Below are 22,616 nucleotides of genomic sequence, written 5' to 3'. Positions count from 1 at the left end.
CAGCTAAAAGATAAATGGAGAGGGGACCTAGGGGTGCCCATATCAGAAGCCACTTGGTCTGTTATTTGGAACAAATTCAACCGCACATCCAAATGTGGACAATATCAATAAAGTGTGTATAAAATCCATATGCATTGTTACACGACCTCAAAGTGGTTGAGGGCAATTCATCATTGGTCTGATAGACACTTGAACGGATGTGGCCTAAAAGGCACATCTGCACACAGCTGGGGGTCCTGGGAACATGTGGAGGTCCTGTTCCCAAATCCAGATCTTCTGGACTGAGTTGATAGTTCTCATTAGGGTTATTACAGGTCTATACCCATTCTTAGACTATTTAATATCGGTGATTAGATATGTGTACCACAAGAGAGAATATCCACAGTTGTCACCTGTTAGTGAGCTATGTTGTTAGCAGCACTACTCACCATAGCACAGATTTAGCAGTCCACTGGCACTACCTCAGTTTCTTGATGGTGGACAGAAATGTGTCAAATCAACACCATGGTTAAGATGACAGCACTAATCCATGACATATTGTGAAATATGAAGATATTTGGGCACAGTTCTTTACCTTTGTTAGCAGTCATCTACATGGAAGAAGATCTGATTGATATAAATAAGAAATGGCAAGTTGAGCTCGATACTAACACTCGTTTGGTCTGGAGTTAGCCAAGAATTTTTGATGTTTTTTTAAAAATATATGGATAAAATACCTATTTAAATGACCTTTCAGCCCACAGCCTACATCAATTGGTATGTTGGTGTGTCATTTACATTTTGCTTCCATCCCCTACCACGGAATACTGCATGGGACAGGAGGTCAGCCTACTTCAGCCACTGGATAACTTCACTTTAAATGACTGCATTTTGCTCTTTCAGAAGGAGCACATCCACACACAAGGCAGTTCTCTTCAGAGCCAGTGTTTTTATGTTTAATTTATTACATTGGTGTTGCCTTTGTGCATAGAGTCTGATGAGATAACACTTTCTACCAGCTTTGCATGTTCCAGCTTTATTGGTTCCTGTCTCCTCCTGATGGTATTGTAAATTCATTTTGGAGTGCCCTTTTTATCTGACTGCCTCAAACAATTTTATTTAGATTGATGAGGTCCCACCAGCTCACCAAACAAAAATCTTTTGCAAAAACCATGACAGAAAAAGCACAAATTGCCAAAGCAGAAATGCTGGTGGTGAGTGCTAGATTGCCTATCTCCGGCAATGTTGGTTTGTGATGGTGCCTCGCTGCCCCACATATGGTGAAAGTTGCTGCATATCACTGGCTGTTGCTCTGTCATTATGATCTTGATAACTGTAATATATGTCTAACTATGTCTCATAGTTTCTCCACAAAATTGCTATAATGTCTTCTTCTCTGTCTGTTGCTATTGTTGTCCCTTTGAATATGTTTATTTTTTACATTTTCTATGGTACCTATCCTCACAAAATGAATTTAAAAAACTTGTTAAAAAAATAGTAGTCATTCACCTTGAAAGGACTAAGGACTGAACCGGTCCTGGTGCAAGGGGATGCAGAGAGAAGTGGCGATAGACAATCTCCACACGGTGTAGTTTGCCTTGGTAGGTCTGTAGTCCAGCACTCCAATCCTGAACAGCTTAGGTGCAGATTGTTTTTGTTTGGTTAGATGAACAAAATGTGGATCTGTGGACGGATCTTCAAAAATTATAAGAGTAACATATATAAGAGCAAAATCCAAGTTGCTCTGCGACTGATGTTTAGTGGGCGGGATAGGGCTGCCTACACAAAATGAATGCAAGTATCCTACACTCTACAGTGGTATTCATGAAGCTGCTTCTTGTACCCCTGAATGCTCGGCTATGGTAGACCAGGTGCTGAAACCTCTGCCCTCCCTTGTACAGTTTCACTGTTTTGCAGGTCAGGACAGGCTCCCCTGCTGGAATTTGCTCGAACTGGTCAATTCAACAGAAGGTCACCTGTCTGCTCCATTGTACCATCTGTGGATCCACTACATTCATGCAATACCATAGGTCACGGTGGCTTTTTGACCCACAAAATATTTGAACCCAGGGAACTGCACTACCAATTAAACAAGATGGCCTACGGAATCATATTGGGATACGATTTTGTTATACAGAGTTGGCTATAGTTAAGATTGAGAAGTTTATTAATTTAGAAATGCAATTTTGGGTGGATATTAACTCTGGGCAGCACGAAATTTGCCAGTTACTTGATGCATCTTTTAGGTTTCATGTTAATTAGTCAAAATGGATCCACGTTAGAAAAATCAATTTTCAGTCCTAACTCCACAGCAAAACTGTTGAACAGATTCGAAGCAAACCCGGAACAATGGTCGACCTTTGCTAGTAAAACATTCTTTTGAATTCGAAGCTTCAACAAGTTATTGTAAAGATACCGTAACCATTAATTTCACGAAACATAAAAAAAACTTTGGTTAGTGATGTATGTCTAAACCGAAAAATTAATAACTGAATGTATTTGTTAGACTAAGGAGTTGTACTTGTTTTTTTGCTTCTGCACATCCTGTCGTTGCCAGTAAGTGATGTACCTGCTTGAGAAATCTTACAATTTGTTTGGCTTCCAACCTGGACAATGTGTACAATAGCAGCAGTTAAACAATATGGCGGCCCACAAACCATTTCCAAACCCCAGGTCACAAAAAAGCAGTCACGGAGGACCATGTGAGGTTAAGAGGAGCACACCACAAGCCCATAGAGTATCAGGGAAGACCCACCACAAGCCCATAGGGTATCAGGGAAGACCCACCATAAGCTCATAGGGTATCAGGGAAGACCCCCAAAGGGGTATAATATGCCATTTTATAATACAAAGAATCTCATTAAAGATGTACGAGTCCAGGACCTCTGTTGTGGTCCATTGCCTGCAGAAAGGACCCTTTATAGCAGAAGACAGTGCATATCAGGAACCAGTCTACAAATTGCTCCAAACCATGATCAGTTGGATTTTGTGACCAGTTTGCAATGGGCACCAGGGTCAGGGAGGCATGACATAAGGCACTGTAGAACATTGCACCTGGCATCCCGAACCTGCTGAGCAAGACCAAAGGCCCGGCACAATGAACTCTGGAGGAGGGTTCCCGGACCTCAACGTGCATTGCAAAAAGCTATCTCCTGCAGGTTTGGTGCAGGGCGGCTGGGCCTAGGGAATGGTGACTGGTCAAACCCTGGACCCAGAGCACAGCCGTCATGACCAATGGAAATAGAATGTGGGCTCTGGGAGTTGGCATAGGGTTTGACCTGTTTCTGTAGCCTGCTGGGTGTGGCTGAATTCTTGAGATCATTTATTCAGAAAACAAAATATATCATAAGAAATCCCAAAACAAAAGCAGTGAAAGAAATTGTGGAAGGGAAGTGTAGTAAAATAATATCTTCTGAAAAAACATTTCTGAGATCACTTATCACTCCACTGTTATTATCATCAATGATATCACCGCAGTCATAATTATAGTTCGTTGACATTACTTGACTGGCAATGTCAATCAAGCCAGGTTGCTACAGTCACCCTTTTCATGTCATTGCAAAACCAACATCGAAGACGACGTGGGTGAAGGGCCACTAAGGCCATTTTAAAAACTATGATAAGGGTTAGCACATGGCAATCAAAGCTGGATGGATGGAACTAAAGAGCAATACTATGATAGAACAATAACCGACAGAAGAAATGCATCTGTATTGTGTATATTCAAAAGCAATAAGGCATTACATGCCTGCAAATACTGGTGTGCCATGTCAGGCTCTTTGTGAGCTTCACCCTACCCATGTTGATATATCAGACGTCATAGAATAGAATAGTATAGTATATTTAAACACCAGGCCTACAGTAGGCTGGGTCTTTAACCCAGCGTTAATGTGAGTACTAACACTGATAACTAGATTACTAGTGCACTCATGTTATCGACATTACGTACAAAGAATTCATCTATAATCTCCTATTGCATGTTCAGTGGAAAACACCTTGGATGTACTACATATGAGGCGCATTTTCCAACTCCAAGCTGTGGTGTAACTCTAACTGTGTGAGTCGGTGGAGACTGGAACAGTGCACCCTAATATAGCCAATGCACTGTTCAGAGAGCAGGTGCAGACTGGCACCTGCAATCTGAACTATGCACGAGTGAAAGGTGCATGGCAGTTTGAAGCCACCACTACACCTTTCACTGTAGGTGGATACACAGCATGAGTTTTAAAGGAGGGCAGGAATGCCCCTGTAGGTGAGTGGAGTGAGGGACTGCATCTGATTGCAGGTGGATGCCTGATGGGGTCCCCTGAGTCCCCCTTTGACCCTTCGTTAGGGGCATTTGCAGGGACACACTGACTATGCGCCACTTTTTGATGCCAAAAGTTCCCTCATCTGTAATATCTCATTTGCATGTGGCCAGACTACCAAGCAAATGCGAATACACCCTTTTGGGATCGCACTGGCACATATTTATTGCCAATGCTATCCATATTGCAGAAAGACCTGCACAAGTGTCAGAGGCCTCTTCTGTAATACCACAGTGCCCCAGGGAGCAAGAAATGGGCCCCCCGGGGCACGGAATGAAGTTGCTTTTAGAAATAGGAACGAACCTCATTTTAAGGGGGCCTGGTAGTGCGAGGTCATGAAAGGCAGATGTTCACCTTCTAGGTGTTCCAACAGCTCATCTTTAAGCACGATTTCTATAATTCATACATTTCAAAATGGAAACTATATTTATATTTTACTTATTCATACATTAACTATTTACTGTGAATGCACTGTAGGTGATTTACGGAGTCTGATGTATCACTGGAGATGAGCATATTTACCATTCTTTTTGTGAGGAATAACAGGATATTTTGATTAGGGCTCCATCCGGCACTGCTCTCGACAGTCATGTTCATTTTGATGGTGTAGAATGTGACTATGATAAAAGGAAACAAAATAATCTTTATTTGATCTCTCTTTCAATATTGTCGGCATCCATGCATATGAAAGCATTTGTTTCCATCCATCCCAAATCCTGTTTCTTCTCCATGTACTTGTAGCCATTTATTCCTTTAATACCCCCATCCTACAAAACAGGCTAGTGCATTTGAGTAGGGCAGGTGTAACACAATATAAAAGTTTTAAAATTAGCTTGAACGTATATCAAATGCACAATATCAACTACCAACATATCATCAAGGTGAGTAGATTTGGGGTTAAGAATAGTGTATCTATACTTCTGAATGTAAGCTTTCCTTGGGAGAATGTTGGTAGCCAATATTATAGAGTCAACACATGCAGGTTGATATTTTTGACCTCAGTACTGTGACATACATTCTTAGGGTGGCAGCAACAGATAGTCCCGCCTCTTTCTACACCAAGAAATATAGCTGAAACTTGGAGTCATGCATGCAGATTTTGTCCCTGCTATTTTCCATTTAATGTTTTTCAGTGCTTAAATGCTCTGCAGAGACAAATAACAGTAATGACCCAATTCACAAAACCATTTTTAGGTCAGAGTCAGACTTAGGCACAAATACAGTGAATTTAAGACTGCAAAGTATTCATAAAAACTTGCTTAGAGCAATACATCGTTTCACTCATTGTTAGACCTATCAGCCTTAAGGCGGCCTTCCCTCTGACTTTTTGTCTTCCTCCTCCACTTTTTCTGACCTCATTTTTGCTGGTATTAGGACTCTGAGCGCTTTACCACTGCTAACCAGTGCTAATGTGCAGTGAGTGTACTCTCTCCTCTAAACATGTTAATATTGACTTATCCCCCAATTGGCATATTTAAATTACAGATAAGTACCTAGTAAAGTATACAACATGGTTCCCAGGGCCTGTAGATTACATGCTACTAGTGAAGTGAAGTGCTCCGCTGATCATAATAGCAGAACTGAATGGTTCAATGAGTCTTGTAAGGCAGCAAGGAACAAACTGATTGGAACCATAAAATTAGGACAAAAAAACAGTGGACCACAAAAGGCACCAATATAACAAGATCCAAAAAGTAGCAAAAAGAGAAGGGGAAGAAGGTCAATGGAGAGAAAGTACTTCTGGCATATTGTGGCTAAGGGAAGTAGGAACCAGGTTATAGGTGTAGATTATTACTTCCAACCGTTGTCCTGGGTAAGCATATTTTAGTTCTCTTTATGCCAGAGAGTTCCAAATGGCGATGGGGATAGATAATCCACTGCGTGCAGGTACAAACAGGAAATCCTGGGAAACCGATTCTATTCACTTTAGTTTGGAGGAAACCAGGCTAGCTCTTTCCACGCTTCGGAGAGGAAAAGCACCTGGATTACATAAAATCCTGTGTGACCTTTTCCTCTCTGATGTGGATGTATTAAGTGTTGTCCTCAACCTTTGTTTTAATGCTGATTTAAATGGTGCTGAGCTCCCTAATTCCAGTTTAGGAGTGGAGGTGGTCCCAGGGCATAAAAAGGGAGACAAAAATGATCCCACCAACCATAGTCTCATTAGCCTTATAGACATATCACAAAACTGTTTTGTAGGCATTAGTTGGGGTGACTGCATAATTGGATTGAGGAGGACAGGATCCTCTTGCCCCTCCAGGCTGGTTTCAGAGAGAATGCAGGAGCAATCGACCAATTATTGAGGTTTTTAATATTTCTGTGGAAGTACTTGATGATCAAAACAGAACATGTATACATTGTATTCGTGGACTTATGTGTTGCATTTGATCTTATCCCCAGGGAAAAAATGTGGGTAGTTTTAGTGCAGTTAGGTGTTCCAAACTACCTTTTATAAAGGATCATTAGGCCTCCCCAGGGGAATTATGGCCAGATAAGATAGGGATGAAATGGTGAACTCACAGACCTCATTAAGGTGGACAGAGGAGTAAGACAGGGGTGTATCTTGGCCCCAACTCTGTTCACCTTATACTTTAATTGGCTATTAGAGTCCTTACACAATTGCAATGGAGACTCTCCTAAGATAGCTGGTAGCCCAGTTGCATCTCTAATGTATGTAGGTGATACATTACTTGTATCCAGAACACCTATGGGGCTACAAAATCTATGTATATATGGTCTAGAAGTAAATTTAAACAATACAAAATGTATGGCGCTTAATCCACATAAAACATTGAAAGGTAAGGTGAAGTAGGTGGTACCTTTTTAGAAGAAGTCAAGGAACTTGTTTATTTAGGCTTTAGATTCACAAACACAATAGCTTGGACTCTACACATTTCCGATTCCCAGCTCACCCTCCAGCATGTCAGCTCCACCCTACTTAAAAGGCTTAAAGCAAGCACATGCAGGTCAGTTGCCCCTGTTATTGACATCTATCAGGCAAAGGGGGTAAGTGCTTTACTATACGATGCAGAGATCTGGGGTTTTCAGAAATTAGGCCTCAATGAGAAAACAGAAAACAATTTTATGAGATCAATTCTGGGTTTACCACTAAATGCGCCCTTTACCCCTATACATTTTGATTTTGGTCCCCAAAATATTGCATATGTGGCAGTATTCAGACCCCTAGCATATTGGATACGAGTCAGGTACAATAGTTATTAACTCACTATGAGAGAATTATTTCCTGAAATAATGGCACTTGACAAATGGAGTATTCCTTGGTTAAAGCATGTCAAAACATGGCTATTTAATCTTGGTATGAGTGAAATGTCAACCAACTCACACTGTATTAAGAAAAACACTTTGGTGTCCCTCAAGAAGAGGTGCTTGATCCATAGCGGTGGCTCATGGTTGAGCCATACCACAGTGGGGGATCTAACAGGCAGGTTTGTGGATTTTAAAGACTATCCGCACTGTGAGGATTCATGAATCAGATCGAACCCCCACATGTGAAATCCTTATGCCTACAATTTAGATATGCAATTTGGCTACGTAATGGATTCCGCAGCTGATGGAATGGATAAAACATCTCGCCCTTGGGTCCATTTTGCAAAGACAGCCCTGAAACAGAAGAGCATTTTCTATTCCTCTGCCCCGGATAGGCTGCAAAAAGGAGATTTTGGCTATTTACGATTTGCTGCATCTTGTCTGTAAGACAAAAGAGGCCTACCATTAGAATCCTGACAAGCGATATAACTGTATGGCTGATTTCTGCCCTCGCAAGATATTTGCTATACTATTGGCGACTTAGATGTAAGAACAAGCCACGTCACGACATGTAAAAATGTAGTCCTCAGAATAACTGATTACATCTGGAAGAGTAGCTTAGGACCTTGAAAGTAAACGAGTTATATTGAGGGATCAATTTTTTTTCTAAAACTGCTGATTAATTGTTAATCCTCTATTTGATTTTTAGATAACATTAAAGAATCGCAGTATATTGTTCTAAAGTTTTAGCATGTAAACTAATATGTATTATCTAAATGATGATCTTTTTAATGGATTGCTTCATGATATGTTAAATATGTAAAGTTATTAATATGAGCAGGTTCCTCCATCCTTTAAATTGTGATTTCAAATTATCTAAATGACTTATATACATGTCTCTTCTTGAGTGCTTTTAGGGTTTTGCTAAAACTGAATAGAGATTATTACTACTACTGCTACTTTGCACATTGTCTCTTAAATTAAGCCTGGCCTCTCAGTGCCAAGCTACCAGAAGGAGAGCAAAGAATAATTTAGGGTGTGTTGATACTTACCCTGGCTAGGATTGTGGTTCCTGCTAATGACTTAGCAGTGGTTTCAGATGAGAGAGTGGAACTCATAGAGTGAGAGTCCCTTGTTGGATCATATGTAGGAAGCAGTATCTCCTCCCAAACCTGTGCCCTGAAGAGTTGCAGGACAGACATGCTGAAAAGGGCTGAGGCTGCAGCTGGCCCAACTGGCTGCAGAGCAGAGAAGAGCTGAGGCAGACAAAGTCTTGGTGGAGGCGAGGAGAGCTGAAGCAGAGAGAGAGCCTACAAAAAAAGAAAGGTCTAGTGGCAGCAAAACTAAAGTGTCCAGTGCTGAAGGAAGTGTCCAAATACCCAGAGACTTTGCACCTACCTTCAAAGAGGAGTGTGCCATAGACAGGTGGTTTTAGGCTAATGAAATAGCTCTAGAGGTACACAGGATCCCTGAGTGGATTGAGGAGCTGGCCTTTTAACTCATATTCCTGGTGACGGGAGTGACGCCCTCCTGGCCCTAGAGAAGGGGAACCAGCTAAGTTATCCCACTAATAAGGAGACCCTTGTCCAGGAATATGGATTCACCCCAGAAGAGTACAATATAGATTCAGAGACAGCCAGAAACTGTCTTACCAGTCCTGGGGGGATTTTGTAGGTTACTTGAAGGGTAGTGAGATCAGCCCTTATGAGGAGCTGTACAATTTGATCGCCAGTGTACACATGTTCAGTCATTGTTTTTCAGAGCGACGCCATCACCTGATTGATTACAGGCCCACAGGTTCCTGGTAGCTTGCAAAGGAGGCTGGGTGAGTACCAGAATATCTGAGAAGGCATTGGGTAATGATCCTAAAAAGGGTGGCCGAAGTGCACTCCATTAAAGTGAGGGCGAGGTATGCAGTGACCCAGACAGGTTCCAGTATGGTGCAAGGGGTCCCGCATCCTTTCTAAGTGTAGGAGTCAATGTTTTGGTGGGCAGAGGCCCTGAGTGTCCTATTTCCAGCCCCAGAGCTTGGATTGCTCCAAAGGGGGTGCCAGCAGAAAGACCTGGAGACCATCCACTGGTGGGAGCTTCACAGTGTCAAGAGAGCTGGGTGAGGCTTCGACCTAAGGCGCCTTGCCAGTTCTCTTTTTTGGAGATTCCACCCCACAGTGGAGGGTACAGAGGCCCAGATGAAGGGACAGGAGATGGAAACAGTTCACAGTGGGAGGACCAGTGGGTCAGGAGTTGCCATATCTAAGAACAGAGCACCCCAAGACTGACCATGGTGAGGCCAATTCTGACCAATGGGGGATCCATGCACTTTCAAAAGGACACAGGCCCAGGGACCTGTGCCAGGAAGTCTCTTACATGACACAGACAGAGTGCGTCACCCTCAGGAAGTCCTGGCTCGTCAGAGAGCACATTTTCAACCTAAAGTTACAGACCCTGGGCTGAAGGACCACTGTCAGGATGTCCCCCCTGAACGGGTGCGAGGGAGAGTGGAGAAAGGGTGCAAAACACCTGGGGCATCTGCCCCTGACTCTAAGAAACTTCAGAGGTCAGAGAACCCTCAGGAGCTCACAGGGTATTCCTTGCCAGTCCTGAGGTTGGGAGAGAAGCTTACCCAATGGCCCCACTTAGAGCCTCCATCTGGCAGTGGATAACCTGGTTCCTGGCTCTTGATCCTGACAGCTGTCAGTGCCTCTCTTGGTTGTTGTCATAATGGACCAAAATCTCCATGGGTTGTGGAGAGAAGTCTTGTCCAAAAAGTGGAATGGGCCACATCACTTTGCTGGCCATGGTGGTACTGTCTGCCTACTGGGATGCATCTGTGAGCAAGTTAAAGTTAGGTGCTGCACAGATGGGGTCGACAGGTGAGGAGCAGGGTTCTCCATTGATCACTTCAATCACCTCAGAGTGAATAGACAGAGGGATCCAACTGAGTTCAGAGAGGCATAGAATTTCCAAGTGCCATTGCAGTAGTAAGCCATTTTCCACGTTCTATCACTCAGGGATGCCCATTAACGTATTGGCAAGCTTACCTTGAGTTTTGCTTGCATGGGGGGCATGTTAGAAAATGGCCTACCCTGATGGATCACCACAATTTTATTTCCTTCATCCTCCTCTTTTTCTGACCTTGTTTTTGGTGGCGTTAGGACTAATGTGCACGTGCTCTCTCCTCTAAACATGGTAGCATTGGCTCATACCCAATTGCCATATTCAATTTACTTATGAGTCTGTAGTAAAGTATGCAACATGTGCCCAAAGCCTGTACAATAAATGGCACTAGTGGCCCTGCAGCAGTGCCACCCACTTAAGCAGTTCCTTAACCATGTCTCAGGTCTGCCACTGCAGAGCCTGTGTGTGCAGTTTTAAAGTGCCATATCGACCTGGCAAGTTAAACCTCTTGCAAGGCCTAAACATTTCTTTTTAATACATATAAGTCACACCTAAGGCCCTGGTCAGCCAGAGCACAAAAAGAACAAATGATAGACAGAATGCTGAACAATGTCAAACATTCACCCCAGTACAGAGATCTGGGCCTAAATCCATCCTTTTTTTGCTCCCCATGCCATTCCAGTTTAAACCCAGCCATATGCAAATGAGTCCTGTCCCTGTTCCTAATGGGAGCAGTTCAACCCGAACTGCCAGGCCAGGTCCTCCCTGGACTGGAAACAAGCATCCTAGGAGCGGTTTTGGGGTTTTGCCCCTCATCAGCCAGGCTTGCTTAAATCCAGTGGCATGGAGAACATGGGACCCATGCCACCTGTCCCACTCAGGGTGACAAATGCTAAAAGAACAAATGATGGACAGAATGTTGAACAATGTCAAACATTCACCCCAGTACAGAGATCTGGTCCTAAATCCATAATTTGTTTGCTCCCCTTGCCATTCCAGTTTAAACCCAGCCATATGCAAATCAGTCTTGACCCTTCCCGAGGGCAGGGTGCAGTGTATTTAAAAAGTAGGACATGTACTTTTAACTTTCACATGTCCTGGTAGTGAAAAACTCTTACATTTGTTTCTCACTAATGCAGGGCCTATTTCTTCAATGGGATGCCATTGGGATTACCTTAGTGCATGTTATAAGTGTAATTTCCAATTGGGAAGAGAAAAGACCCCCAAGCCTGGTCTCTGAAATCATAATTTTAAATCACAACTTACAGTGAAGTCGGGATTTAAACTGCAATTCTGAAAATTCCACTTTTAGACAATTGGCATTTCCTTGCTTTAGTCATTTAGTGCCTGCTACATGTCTCTGTTCAGTCTGGGTTGGGTGACAGCTGTGCTTTGTGTATTCCCTCTAGACAGCCACACACAAAGGTAACTTAGGTGTGACTTAATGGATCTTCCTGGGAGGAAGGAAGGGAGGAGCTGGGCATAGCCTTACAGTTACACATGATTAGGCTGGACCTGCATCACTTGAACTGAGAGTGACTCCAGCATAATAATAATAATAATCCCAGCATTTGTAAAGCGTGCAGCTACCTCAGGTGTGGTGTCCCAGCGCTGGGGGCCGTCGGGAAGAATAAGCGAGCTATTGCCCAGAGTCACAAGGTGCTGGGCTAACCTGCCGCCTCGCGGGGAAAGAGCCCCTGTGTACCGGAGTCAGCCGCCCTGGCCGCTGCACCACACCTCTTCCTAGGGCTTGCTGGCTATTCTAAGTCTCCGACACATCAAAGACATCAACTCATCCAGCTGGAGCACCTGGAATTTGCTTTCTGCAAGTCTTGCCCTGCCAAGTGGTGCCAACCCGTTTCTGGGCTCTTACAAACGGCTATAGAGTGCTGATTCAACCAGAACCTACGCATCTTCTTGGGAACCGGCGCATCTTTTCATTTGCGTGAGTCAGAACCAGTGCATCCTTGTTGTTGCGTGGAGCGAAACGGGCGCATGGCCTTCGGGACCAACGCCTGGCCTTCAAAATCAACAAATCGCCTACTGCGGGAGCAGCAGTCGCACATTGCATGTGGAACTAAAGCATTGCACTCAGATCCGATGCATTGCCGCAGTTGCGTGGAGAATCATGACTCTTGAACCAGCTGCATCTCGCATCTTCTTTAATGTCGCCGCAAACTGGTATTGAGGCACTGCTGCTCAACAGGCCTAGGTGGGTCCCTGTATCCAGCCCGCGCTCCATCGCGGTCAGTCTGAACGTGTGACTTTTCCCTTGTTCAGCAGGACCAGATATCCCATTGAAGTGCCTATTGTTTCTAAGTGCTATTTTACAGTTTAGTCTCTGAAAATTCCTATGTATACTTCTATTTGTTTGATTTTTCCCATTTTGGTCTTGTTTTAATTATAACATTATTCTTGATTTTTTTAACCTGACGTGGAGTCTTTTTGTGGTGTTTTCACTGTGTCACTGTTTGAAATGTTGCACAAATACTTTACACATTGCCTCTTAAGTTAAACCTGACTGCATGGTGCCAAGCTACCAGAGGGTGAGCACAGGATAATTTAGGGTGTGTTGTGACTTACCCCGACTAGGATTGTGGTTCCTGCTTGGACAGGGTGCATACCTCTGCCAACCAAAAACGCAATTTCTAAAGGGATCCTTATATTCCCTTACTTTTGTATTTTATCTAAGATGCAGAAAGGATAATTCCCACCTCCAGAGCACCCTATAGTGGTAAGGATAGGCTCAGGACTGGAACCCCTATCGAAATTTGTGTTTTTTCCCCTTAAACCTTTTATCATCACTATGCCATCATATATGAGAGAAACAAATTAATACCTCGATGTTCTGCAAGCTATTTATTTTACTCCTCACACACAACTCTTAATGACTCTGGATGTTGAGGTGCTGCATTCAGGTGGGCTCTCAGACCTCCTTAGCAGGGCTAGTTATCTACCGCCCTCCTGGTGGGAATGATTCTGATCTTATTGCCCTGTTGGACATGATAGTGCAGAGTTCCCTCCTCCATCCCTACTTCCTTGTAGTGGGGGATTTTAACATCCATATGGACAGATCGGACTGTGCTCAAGCTCAGATATTAAGGGCCACTCTGAATGCCGCCAATCTGAGTTTAATCAATGAGGGCCCCACACACAGAGCGGGTCACACACTCGACCTTATCCTCTCTAATATTGAAAAGGTGACGATGGAAGAGACCCTGCCATTACTTTGGTCAGACCACCTGCTTATGCCTTTTTTAATAAACCTGGCAGCTGACAGACCACCGCCCAGCAAGCAAATTTTTATGAGAAGACAATGGTCGAAGCTAGTCCCTACCATTATGGGCCCAGTGCTGGCGCAGAACAAACCCACGCTAACTCTGAATGCCAACACTGACGCTCTGAGGTTTCATCACTGGATTGGGAATATGATGTCGTCCATTGCGCCAGCTAAATGCGCTGTGTCCAAGAGGGACTCGCCTTCTGCTCCATGGTTCTCACAGTACCTTAGAACTGAGAAGGCAAAATGTAAACAATTAGAGAGGCAGTGGAGGGTAAAATATGGGACCCCGGAGCGAACACAATATAAGGTGGCCTCCCATAAATTTCAGAAGGCTGTCAGAAAGGCAAAAAAACAGTTTTTTGCAGTTTCGATTGAACAGGCAGAACATTCTAGCAAGGAAGTCTTTAAGGTGGTTCAGTCCTTTGTCAAACCTAGATGCATTGAAAGGGAGATACCGCCTTCGGTCACTCTCTGTAATAAAATCTCGGACTTCTTTGACGAAAAGATTAAGTGTGTCTACGACTCTTTTGGCCCAGTGATAACAACTGAGAAAACGGATCAGTTTGTCAAAGTGTCGACAAGCGGTCAGTTAGCCTGCTTTCAACCAGTAACTCTGTCTGCGGTCATGAAGGAATTAAGGTGCTGCAAGTCGGGCTCGCCGGATGACCCTTGTCCCCCCAAATTGTGGTGCACAATGGCGGACTTTGTGGCCCCTTCCCTACAACACATTTGGAATACGTCCATCTCCTCAGGGGTTTTCCCAGATATATGGAAACATGCTACCCTCCTCCCACTAAAGAATAAGCCTAACGGAGATCCCAAGGATCTTAGCAACCTTCGCCCTATCTCCTTACTGGCTGCCCCAGGCAAGATGCTGGAGAAAGTTATCCAGCGGCAGCTTAGTAAATATATAGAAGACAACAAGATTCTCCACGAGACACAGTCAGGCTTTAGACCCGGCTTTAGCACCGAGACAGCTCTGATCGAGGTGGCAGAGTCAATACGATGGTCTTTAGATTCGGGAGACTCAGCTCTGCTGGTGCTCCTGGATCTTTCTGCTGCTTTTGACACTGTCGACCACGCAAGGTTGCTGATGCGATTGGCAGAAGTGGGCATACAGGATCAAGCGCTGGACTGGCTACATTCATACCTGTCCCAGAGAACCCAGAAGGTGGCCCTAGGAACCGCTTCCTCGATACCTAAGCCGTTATGCTGTGGTGTACCTCAGGGCTCGGCGCTCAGTCCTCTATTATTCAATATCTATATGGCCCCACTTTTTACGCTTATTGCTAACTGGGGGGTCAAGGCAGTTTCCTATGCCGATGACACCCAGCTTGTGTTTCCATATGCCGAGGTGTCAGAGGCAGCCCTGTTAAGTTTTAAAGGCTGTCTCCATGATGTGGCACGGTGAATGAATACGAATAAATTAAAACTCAATGCGGATAAAACGGAAGTGCTCTTCTTTGGTAAAGGCACTCCGCCCCCCGCTGAGCTCTGGTGGCCGTTGGAAATGGGCCCGTCCCCTTCCCTCAGTCCCTCGGCAAAAAATCTGGGAGTGCGCTGGGACAACAGCTTGTCCTTTGTTCCGCACACACATCAGCTGATGGGTTGCTGTCTGGGTAAACTTAGGCATCTTCGCAAAATTTTGCGAGTGCTTCCGGTGAACTGCAGGAAAACGGTAATCCATGCGACAGTCACATCTAGATTGGATTACGCGAATGGCCTGCTCCTGGGTTTGCCCAAATATCTAATTCAACGCTTGCAAGTGGTCCAAAATGCGGCTGCGAGACTGCTAATGCATATTCCATTCAAGCACTCTGTCTCTCCGCATCTTCGATCACTTCATTGGCTTCCAGTAGCCCATAGGATCAAATTCAAGGCACTTACGTTAGCGTTCAGATCCTTGTTTGGCTCGTGCCCAACATATTTGAGGGATCGGCTGCCAAGAAACACGCAGTCCCGCTCCCTTCGCTCCAACGACCGTATCCAGGTAGCTGTCCCTCGAATAAAAAAGGCTCGCCAGGGAGGTAGAACGTTTTCGGCCAATGTAGCGATGCTTTGGAACTCACTCCCCCCTGAACTCCAACAGGCCCCCTCTGAATCCCGCTTTAAAACAATGCTGAAAACTTGGCTCTTCACCCAACCTCGTTAATTGACCTGAATTTCGGTATATGTTTCTCTGCCTGTGTTTAGCGCCGGGACACCTCCTTGTGAGGTAGCTGTTCGCGCTCTATAAAACTCTGTATTATTATTATTATTATTATTTATATAAGTATCCCTCAAGAAGAATCCCTTACGGTCCTGGAAGAGCTGCTGTCACAATCTGAATTTCTCTCAATAACACTGAGAGGGTTTATTATGAACTGCTCAAACATTGCCCTAACCCGGAATTATTTTAAGTTTCTAAATGATTTTTATTTACAATTGCGTGGAACATCATGGGCAGCACTTTCGCCCTAAGTGTGACTTGTCTCTACTTACATGCGTTTGAAAAAGAATACATTTTCAACACTTCCATATCTTATTTTACAAAACAAAAAGGGTTATGGAAACGTTACAATGACACTGTTTTCATCTTCTGGTCAGGTTCTAAACCTAAAGCAGTTATGTGTGTATCTTGGATTAACCAAAGGGATGAGTTTCTTATATTCACCCTGAAGAGCAGTAGAATAGATATGTCGATTAAGGGAATTGAAAACACTCTTAAGTGTGAGTTATATCACAAACCCACTGACTGCAAAAATCTTAACAGTATGATAGTTGCCACCCCAAAGCCCTTTGAGGCAATCTCCCGGTTGAACAGTTTCTGAGGCTGCAATGGAGCTGCACAGAGAAACAAGATCACATGTATCACACAGGTCTGTTAACCAAGAAACTGCAGGAGAAGGAGTAATAGAAATGGCAACTAAAAAAGGCTTATAACAGCTATAGGGAACAATTGTTAAAAAAAACCTACCAATGACTGTCTCATCTGTGTAACAACTTACGGGACCCACTCCAATGCAATAAAAAATCTTGTTAATAAAAACTAGAATATTCTTACATCTGGGGGATTGAAGTTTAAAAAAACCTATGTTCTCTTTCAAATGGAGAAAGTCTGTCAAAGATGAGCTTGTAGATAAATGTCCTAAAAAGTCTCCAATCAAGAACAATCTTGTTGCTGAGTGGATCTTCCATCGCTAGTAGGTAATCCACCCTGTTGACATTGTGGTGTTTGCACACTTATGAGGAGAGTCAAACAACTAGACTTAGAGATGCAGACTACATGGTTTCTCAAACATTTCACTAACTGTGATTTAATCCACGTAATCTATATGATAACATGCCCCTGTGGGCTAAGATAGATAGGGATGACAACATGCAGAGCAAGAAAACATCTAAAAAATGATGAGACATTTTCTAGAACAAGCCCACACCAAAGATTACCTTGTATCGGCAATTATTGAACAGATATCATTGAATGCTATGAACATCAATAATAAGCTCCTATATGTAAAGCAAAGGTGGATCTACCATTTGGGAATATCAAGTAGGGGTCTCAATGATGAAGTTCAATGGACACAACCAGATTTTAAACATTACTTTAGCCCGAGAGTAAAATTGTTACTTTTGGACTAAAAAAAACACTATCTCGCTCCATTTTTCCACCCACCCCCTTTTATCAGTGGCATTCACATTTTAATTTTATGGATGCATATTATATAACCCCCAAAAAAGCGTATGGGAGACGTCGTGCAGGTGTCTCATTGAAGGTGCTCAGTGGACACAATTTTAATTCAAAGAGATCTTTTGGCAGGGTGTAAGATTTGAACCATTGGACTGAATAAATTATTACCCCCCCCTCCTTTTTTTTTGCACTTCGTTTAAGTTTTATTTTTGTGGGTGCTAAACATATAACCCTAGAAACGTTTAGTTTTAAATCACATTTTGATGTTTTCGATGTAATGATAATAGTGTTCTAAAATGTCTCTATTGGGTACTGTCTACTAGCAGTCTTTTATTTAAATTGAGCCATTATTTACTGTTCAACACCATTGGAAATGAGTCTGCAGATAATCCTGTCTGCAGTCCATTCAATGGTGAGTAGTGATCTTTAAGATTTCTCTGCCCTTTTACAAGTGTGTTTTTTGTACTCCTCTGTATCGCATTTGCTCTGATGTTCAGAGGCGTTGGGCCTGATTCACAAATGTAATCTGAAACAAAATCCTAACTTTACGACTTTCAGTATTCACGAAGGGCATTTAGGAGTAGAAAAGTAAGGATTTTGTCTAAGTTAAATTTAAGTTTTACTTAAGTTAAATGTAAGGCCAAAACTTAAGTTTAACTGAGACAAAATCTTAACTTTACTACTCCTAAATGCTCTTCATGACTACCGACAGCCATAAAGTTAGGATTTTGTCTCAGATTACTTTTGTGAATCGGGTCCTGAATTTCTCATGAGTCTGCACTATTGGGCGTCACATAACCATTGCATAAGCACGCATGTACATGACGCAACAAAGAAGCATTGTAATGGGTCTTCTCCTTTATTCATTATACAGCATCATTGGGGTTTCTTAGGTGAAAAGGATAGCATCTACCTCTTGGTGAAGTAAGTGCTTTTGCATATCGACAGAATTAAGATGTAATATATTCAATCAAAGGTTTCCTTTTCACCTTTCACGGATACATTCAAACTAGCTATATGCGACCAACAAGGGTAATTTTCCCTCTACTTAAGGTCCATGCTTTATATCTACCAATGCTGATTATTTCGAGGTGTAACCTGTATGTCTCTTAAGATGGTGTCTTTATGTAGCAAGCTCATATAAATGTTTTAACCTGTTCATATACCATGTCTTATTTTCCCAGGGAATTATATTTCCCTTTAACCATGCATAGCCTGAGAGTACAGACAAATCTCATTTAATCTAGCTTAAGTAATTGAGGTTTTTATAAAAAAAATTGACACGCCGGTCATTCATAATGTAAGAGTTTGACTACAGAGGAGATACCCCCCCCCCCCATTCTGAACCATGAAGTCTGACTTTATTCCACAGTCGAGTCATTATCTGTGTTTTACGAGTGTTTTTGTGCTCTCCACCTGCATGTTAATACGCTCTGCTTGTTCTTACAGTACATCTCGTACACAAGATTGCCGCACTTCCTTCAGAGACTTGCAGTGCTCACTTTTGCGTGAGTATGATGAATGAGTACATTTTTGGATTGGAAAACACGCATTGTCATTGACTCTTTTTTGGGAGTTTGCATGGTTGAGAGCATATGAAAACAAAGCCGTTTTGAAATGAGTTGAATAGTTTCTCAAAAGAATAGATATTATTATGTTCTGTTCCTACAGGGTTCCTTACTGAAAAATAGCGCATAGTTATGAGAAATACTGCCTCACATTTGTTTTCATGGAATGCATGTACGGAAGAGGTAGGGAATTCTTTAGCCGTGAAGAAGACCTCTGAACAGCTTTGGCACCTTGTTAGGTCGGAACATGTCGGGTGAAACATTAATTCCTACTTTCCTACCACATCATTTGATTTTATTCTATATCAAAGTAACCCACTTCTAAAGTACTGTTCTTTGGGTATATCCTTAGGAATTTTGAACCCAGGATCTGAGCTTCCGAATTTATCATGTGCAAAACATATCTAAGAACTCATAGTTTTGGTAGAGGCCAATGGAGTGGTATCTTCTTACTCCAGTGCGAGAGATCACATGTGATGAAGCATGCCATGATTAGTTATGAGTGAGGCGACCTCTCAAATATCTCTGTATGAGCCTGTAGGTCAGGACAGTCCCCATCCCTCAGAGTAGGATTTTTGCACATTTATCTATCACAGTACCCAAGTACTTTGTGTCTTAGTATCATGTAAACACTAACATCTACAGCACGTACTGGGAGAGCAGTGCCCCGTCTACCCATCATTCTCTCTGAGGAGGGAAACTCTCCTCCTACTTGACTGGCTGGATTTTCAAACAGTGAGAGTGCATTAGTGTATACTGGCTGGTGCCCAACTGCCGTCCACTAAGCATTCAAGCTGGATCTCTACTTCAGCACTACAAGAGACGTAGATTCTCTGTGCCAACATTATATTGTTTTATTCATATTTCTGAGTGGCCTCCATTTACACTTTTTTAGAACTTACTAGCCTCCAAATGACAGGGTGTCATTACAACCTGCAGCACCTGGTTCCTTAAAGACATGTCTTAGTGCCATACTTGTGGGTCTCGTTCACCTATCTTGGCTGACAGGACCAGAAGTTGTCAAGCACAATGCTGAATTGTACACTGGCCTAATCCAGATGGAAAGAGGCATTTTGTTATTTTAAGGTGTCACGTTTGTGCCTGTGGATCGACCCCACCTCCCCTCAAGATCTTTCTCTGAGGGTGAGACCCAGTCTACTATATTTGGCACAAACATTGTTCCCAATGTACATAGAACCTTTGACCTGGTGAGATTAGTTCCTTTGAGTAATGATATTGCCAAGTTTTAAGGAATCCAAAACCCTTGCCTTTAAGAGAGGAACAGAGTTGGGTTTTACATTTTAACAATGACCAGTGAGCCATTTCATATTAACATGCTAGAATCATGTTTTATCTACTCATAGGCGCATGCATCATTTATGCAGTGGGTGCCTAATAATTACTATTAGCTAATAATTGTAAACACAGTTTTAAGACTAAGGGGCCTATTAGCATGGTGGTTGGATTGCCACCGCCCGACCGGTGGTGGCGATCCGCCCGACCGGTGGTGGCGATCCGCCCGCCGAGACCCCCCGCCGGGCGGCCATTTTCCCCTCGCCACATTAGCATGGCGGTGGGTACCGCGGAAGACGGAAAAACTGTCCGCCGCTTTTCCGCCGGCTGGCAATCATCACGATTGCCTGCCGGGCGGAAATGGCCCATAACATGGTGGCGGTGCCTGCATATTATGATATGTGCGGTGGAATGCCTTTCCATGGCGGAGACTCCGCCATGGAAAGGCATGCAGAGTTTACTTTGGGGGCCTGTTGCGGTCCCCTGGGGGGGTGGTGGGGGGCTGCAATTGGGGGGTACCCATGGTATACCCCTACATTGGCATTCACAAGCATGCATTTTTAACATTGTGGCGGGTGCTGCTTACAGCACCGCCCACCACAATGTTAAATATGCGAGAGGCAACCGCCAGGGTGGCGGTCGCATCCTAATGGGCACAGCGGGACCGCCGCACCTCTGGCGGTCGGTCCCGTTTACCGTTAAGATGTCCGCCCATAATGGGCCCCTTACTGTTTTCGCAGGAATTTCAGAATTGTTGGAAATCTGCATTTTCTACATAGTTACCTGATATTTTAAAATTTTACAGACCCTATCTTTGCTGATTTCATGACACAGTACACTGCGACACTGCCTTTCAGTAGCACACTGCATTTGCTCTGTTTCTGAAAGCGCAGTGTAAATGTGTATCCACCCAATTGGTTAATTTACTTCTTCAGTAAGGCTGCTGTAGGTTGGCACAGAAAAACCAGTGGCATGAGGGTTAAATGTCATGTGGGAAACAGTGTATTTATACCAGCCAAATATAGGACAAAAATGTATTGCTACATGGAGCATCATTGTACTCTAATTGGGCTGCAGTTTAAAGGTAATGCTGCATCACATGGCAAGGAAAAGTGCTTTGGCCATGTAGGGAAGTAAAAGAGCCTTGGCCATAAATAAAATCCTATTTTTTTAAATTAGCTAAGCCTCACTTTAAATGCTCCGTGTAAGTCACAGATAAAAAATTGAGGACTTTACACATTTGGGAAAGTATACTTTCACAATGAACAACTACAAAAAGCTGTTTTTGCTGTGTAAGTAGAGCTGCATTTTCGTGGAGCAGACCTAGTTATGAACAAAATACCTATTTTCATATCTAATCATGGGATACGCCACAAGCGACCATTAAAAGTTATTATCCACTGAGTTTTAAAACTTTCATTATTTAATGAAAGTATATTTTTGATATCTTTATTGGAAAATCACTTTTTAAAGCCTACTTTGTGCTGTCTGAGAGTAAACAGTTTTAGATATATTTTGTGTCTCAGCTCTGCCAAGAGACAGAATGCACATCCTTGATGCACTTGCTAAAGACCTTCCTCTTATAAAACAATGGCTTGGCATCTAGCAGGAGGAAAGCAGGCGAGGTGTCTACCAATTGTCTTTAGCAAGGATTATCTATCTGGGAGGAGAACAGAACCAGCTGGCAGATCAAAGGACAGCTTTCACAGTTCCCCCTTTGATTAGTAAATGCCAAATGGGCCTGCTAGGATCTGCAATCATTGATTCCAAAGCCACAAGAAAGTCCTGGCTCGAACTCCGGCAGGAGGGAAAAACAGTTCTATCACTAACAGAGGTAAATACACCTCATCTCCACAGGGAGTACCTACGGAAAGGTCATAACCTTTGCAGGTGGAAGCCTATGGCCATTGGGGTGAGGACATCTAGGAATGTATGCAGTAAACTGAGAAAGTAAGTGCTGAAAAATAAAGTGGAAATTATGCCAAGATTGATTAGACTGCAGGATAAGGCAGGCATCTCACCACCACCTCCTCAGACCATTCCTGGACCTGCCTGTAAAGAGAACATCTGGATGGAAGAAGACTCTGCCTAACTGTTTGAATGATGAATCAAGTACTCCTTACTCCTGCTGGACTCAAGTTCCTGGAAGTGGTTTCCAAGCACCAGGTGGTTGTCCTTCTGTTGCCTGCTACAGTGTCCTACCAAGCAAAAGGACTCCTGGCTTCCAGAAGGCAAGGTTGACCTCTGAGGACTTGACCATGAAGGAGTCCTAGCTGGAGAGAGACTTAGTACATGGAGTAACCAAGAGGAACTTTCCCAACAGTTGGAGAAAAGTGGGACGTGATCAATATTTC

At 43.3% G+C, this 22,616-nt stretch overlaps 1 protein-coding gene across 1 annotated transcript in view; it reads right to left on the bottom strand.

Moving 5' to 3' along the window:
* Positions 1 to 22,616, bottom strand: part of ADGRG4 (adhesion G protein-coupled receptor G4) — a 1,724,535-nt gene that overhangs the window by 1,154,608 nt on the left and 547,311 nt on the right. The window contains exon 9 of the mRNA XM_085607949.1: positions 4,809 to 4,903. Within this exon, the coding sequence (XP_085464075.1) occupies positions 4,809 to 4,903 (95 nt within the window). The remainder of the gene's footprint in view (positions 1 to 4,808; positions 4,904 to 22,616) is intronic.

Source organism: Triturus cristatus, chromosome 5_2 (genome assembly GCF_964204655.1).
Source record: "Triturus cristatus chromosome 5_2, aTriCri1.1, whole genome shotgun sequence".
NCBI lineage: Eukaryota > Metazoa > Chordata > Amphibia > Caudata > Salamandridae > Triturus > Triturus cristatus.
Note: the sequence above shows the minus strand (reverse complement) of the source record. Positions and strands in the feature narration are given on the sequence as shown.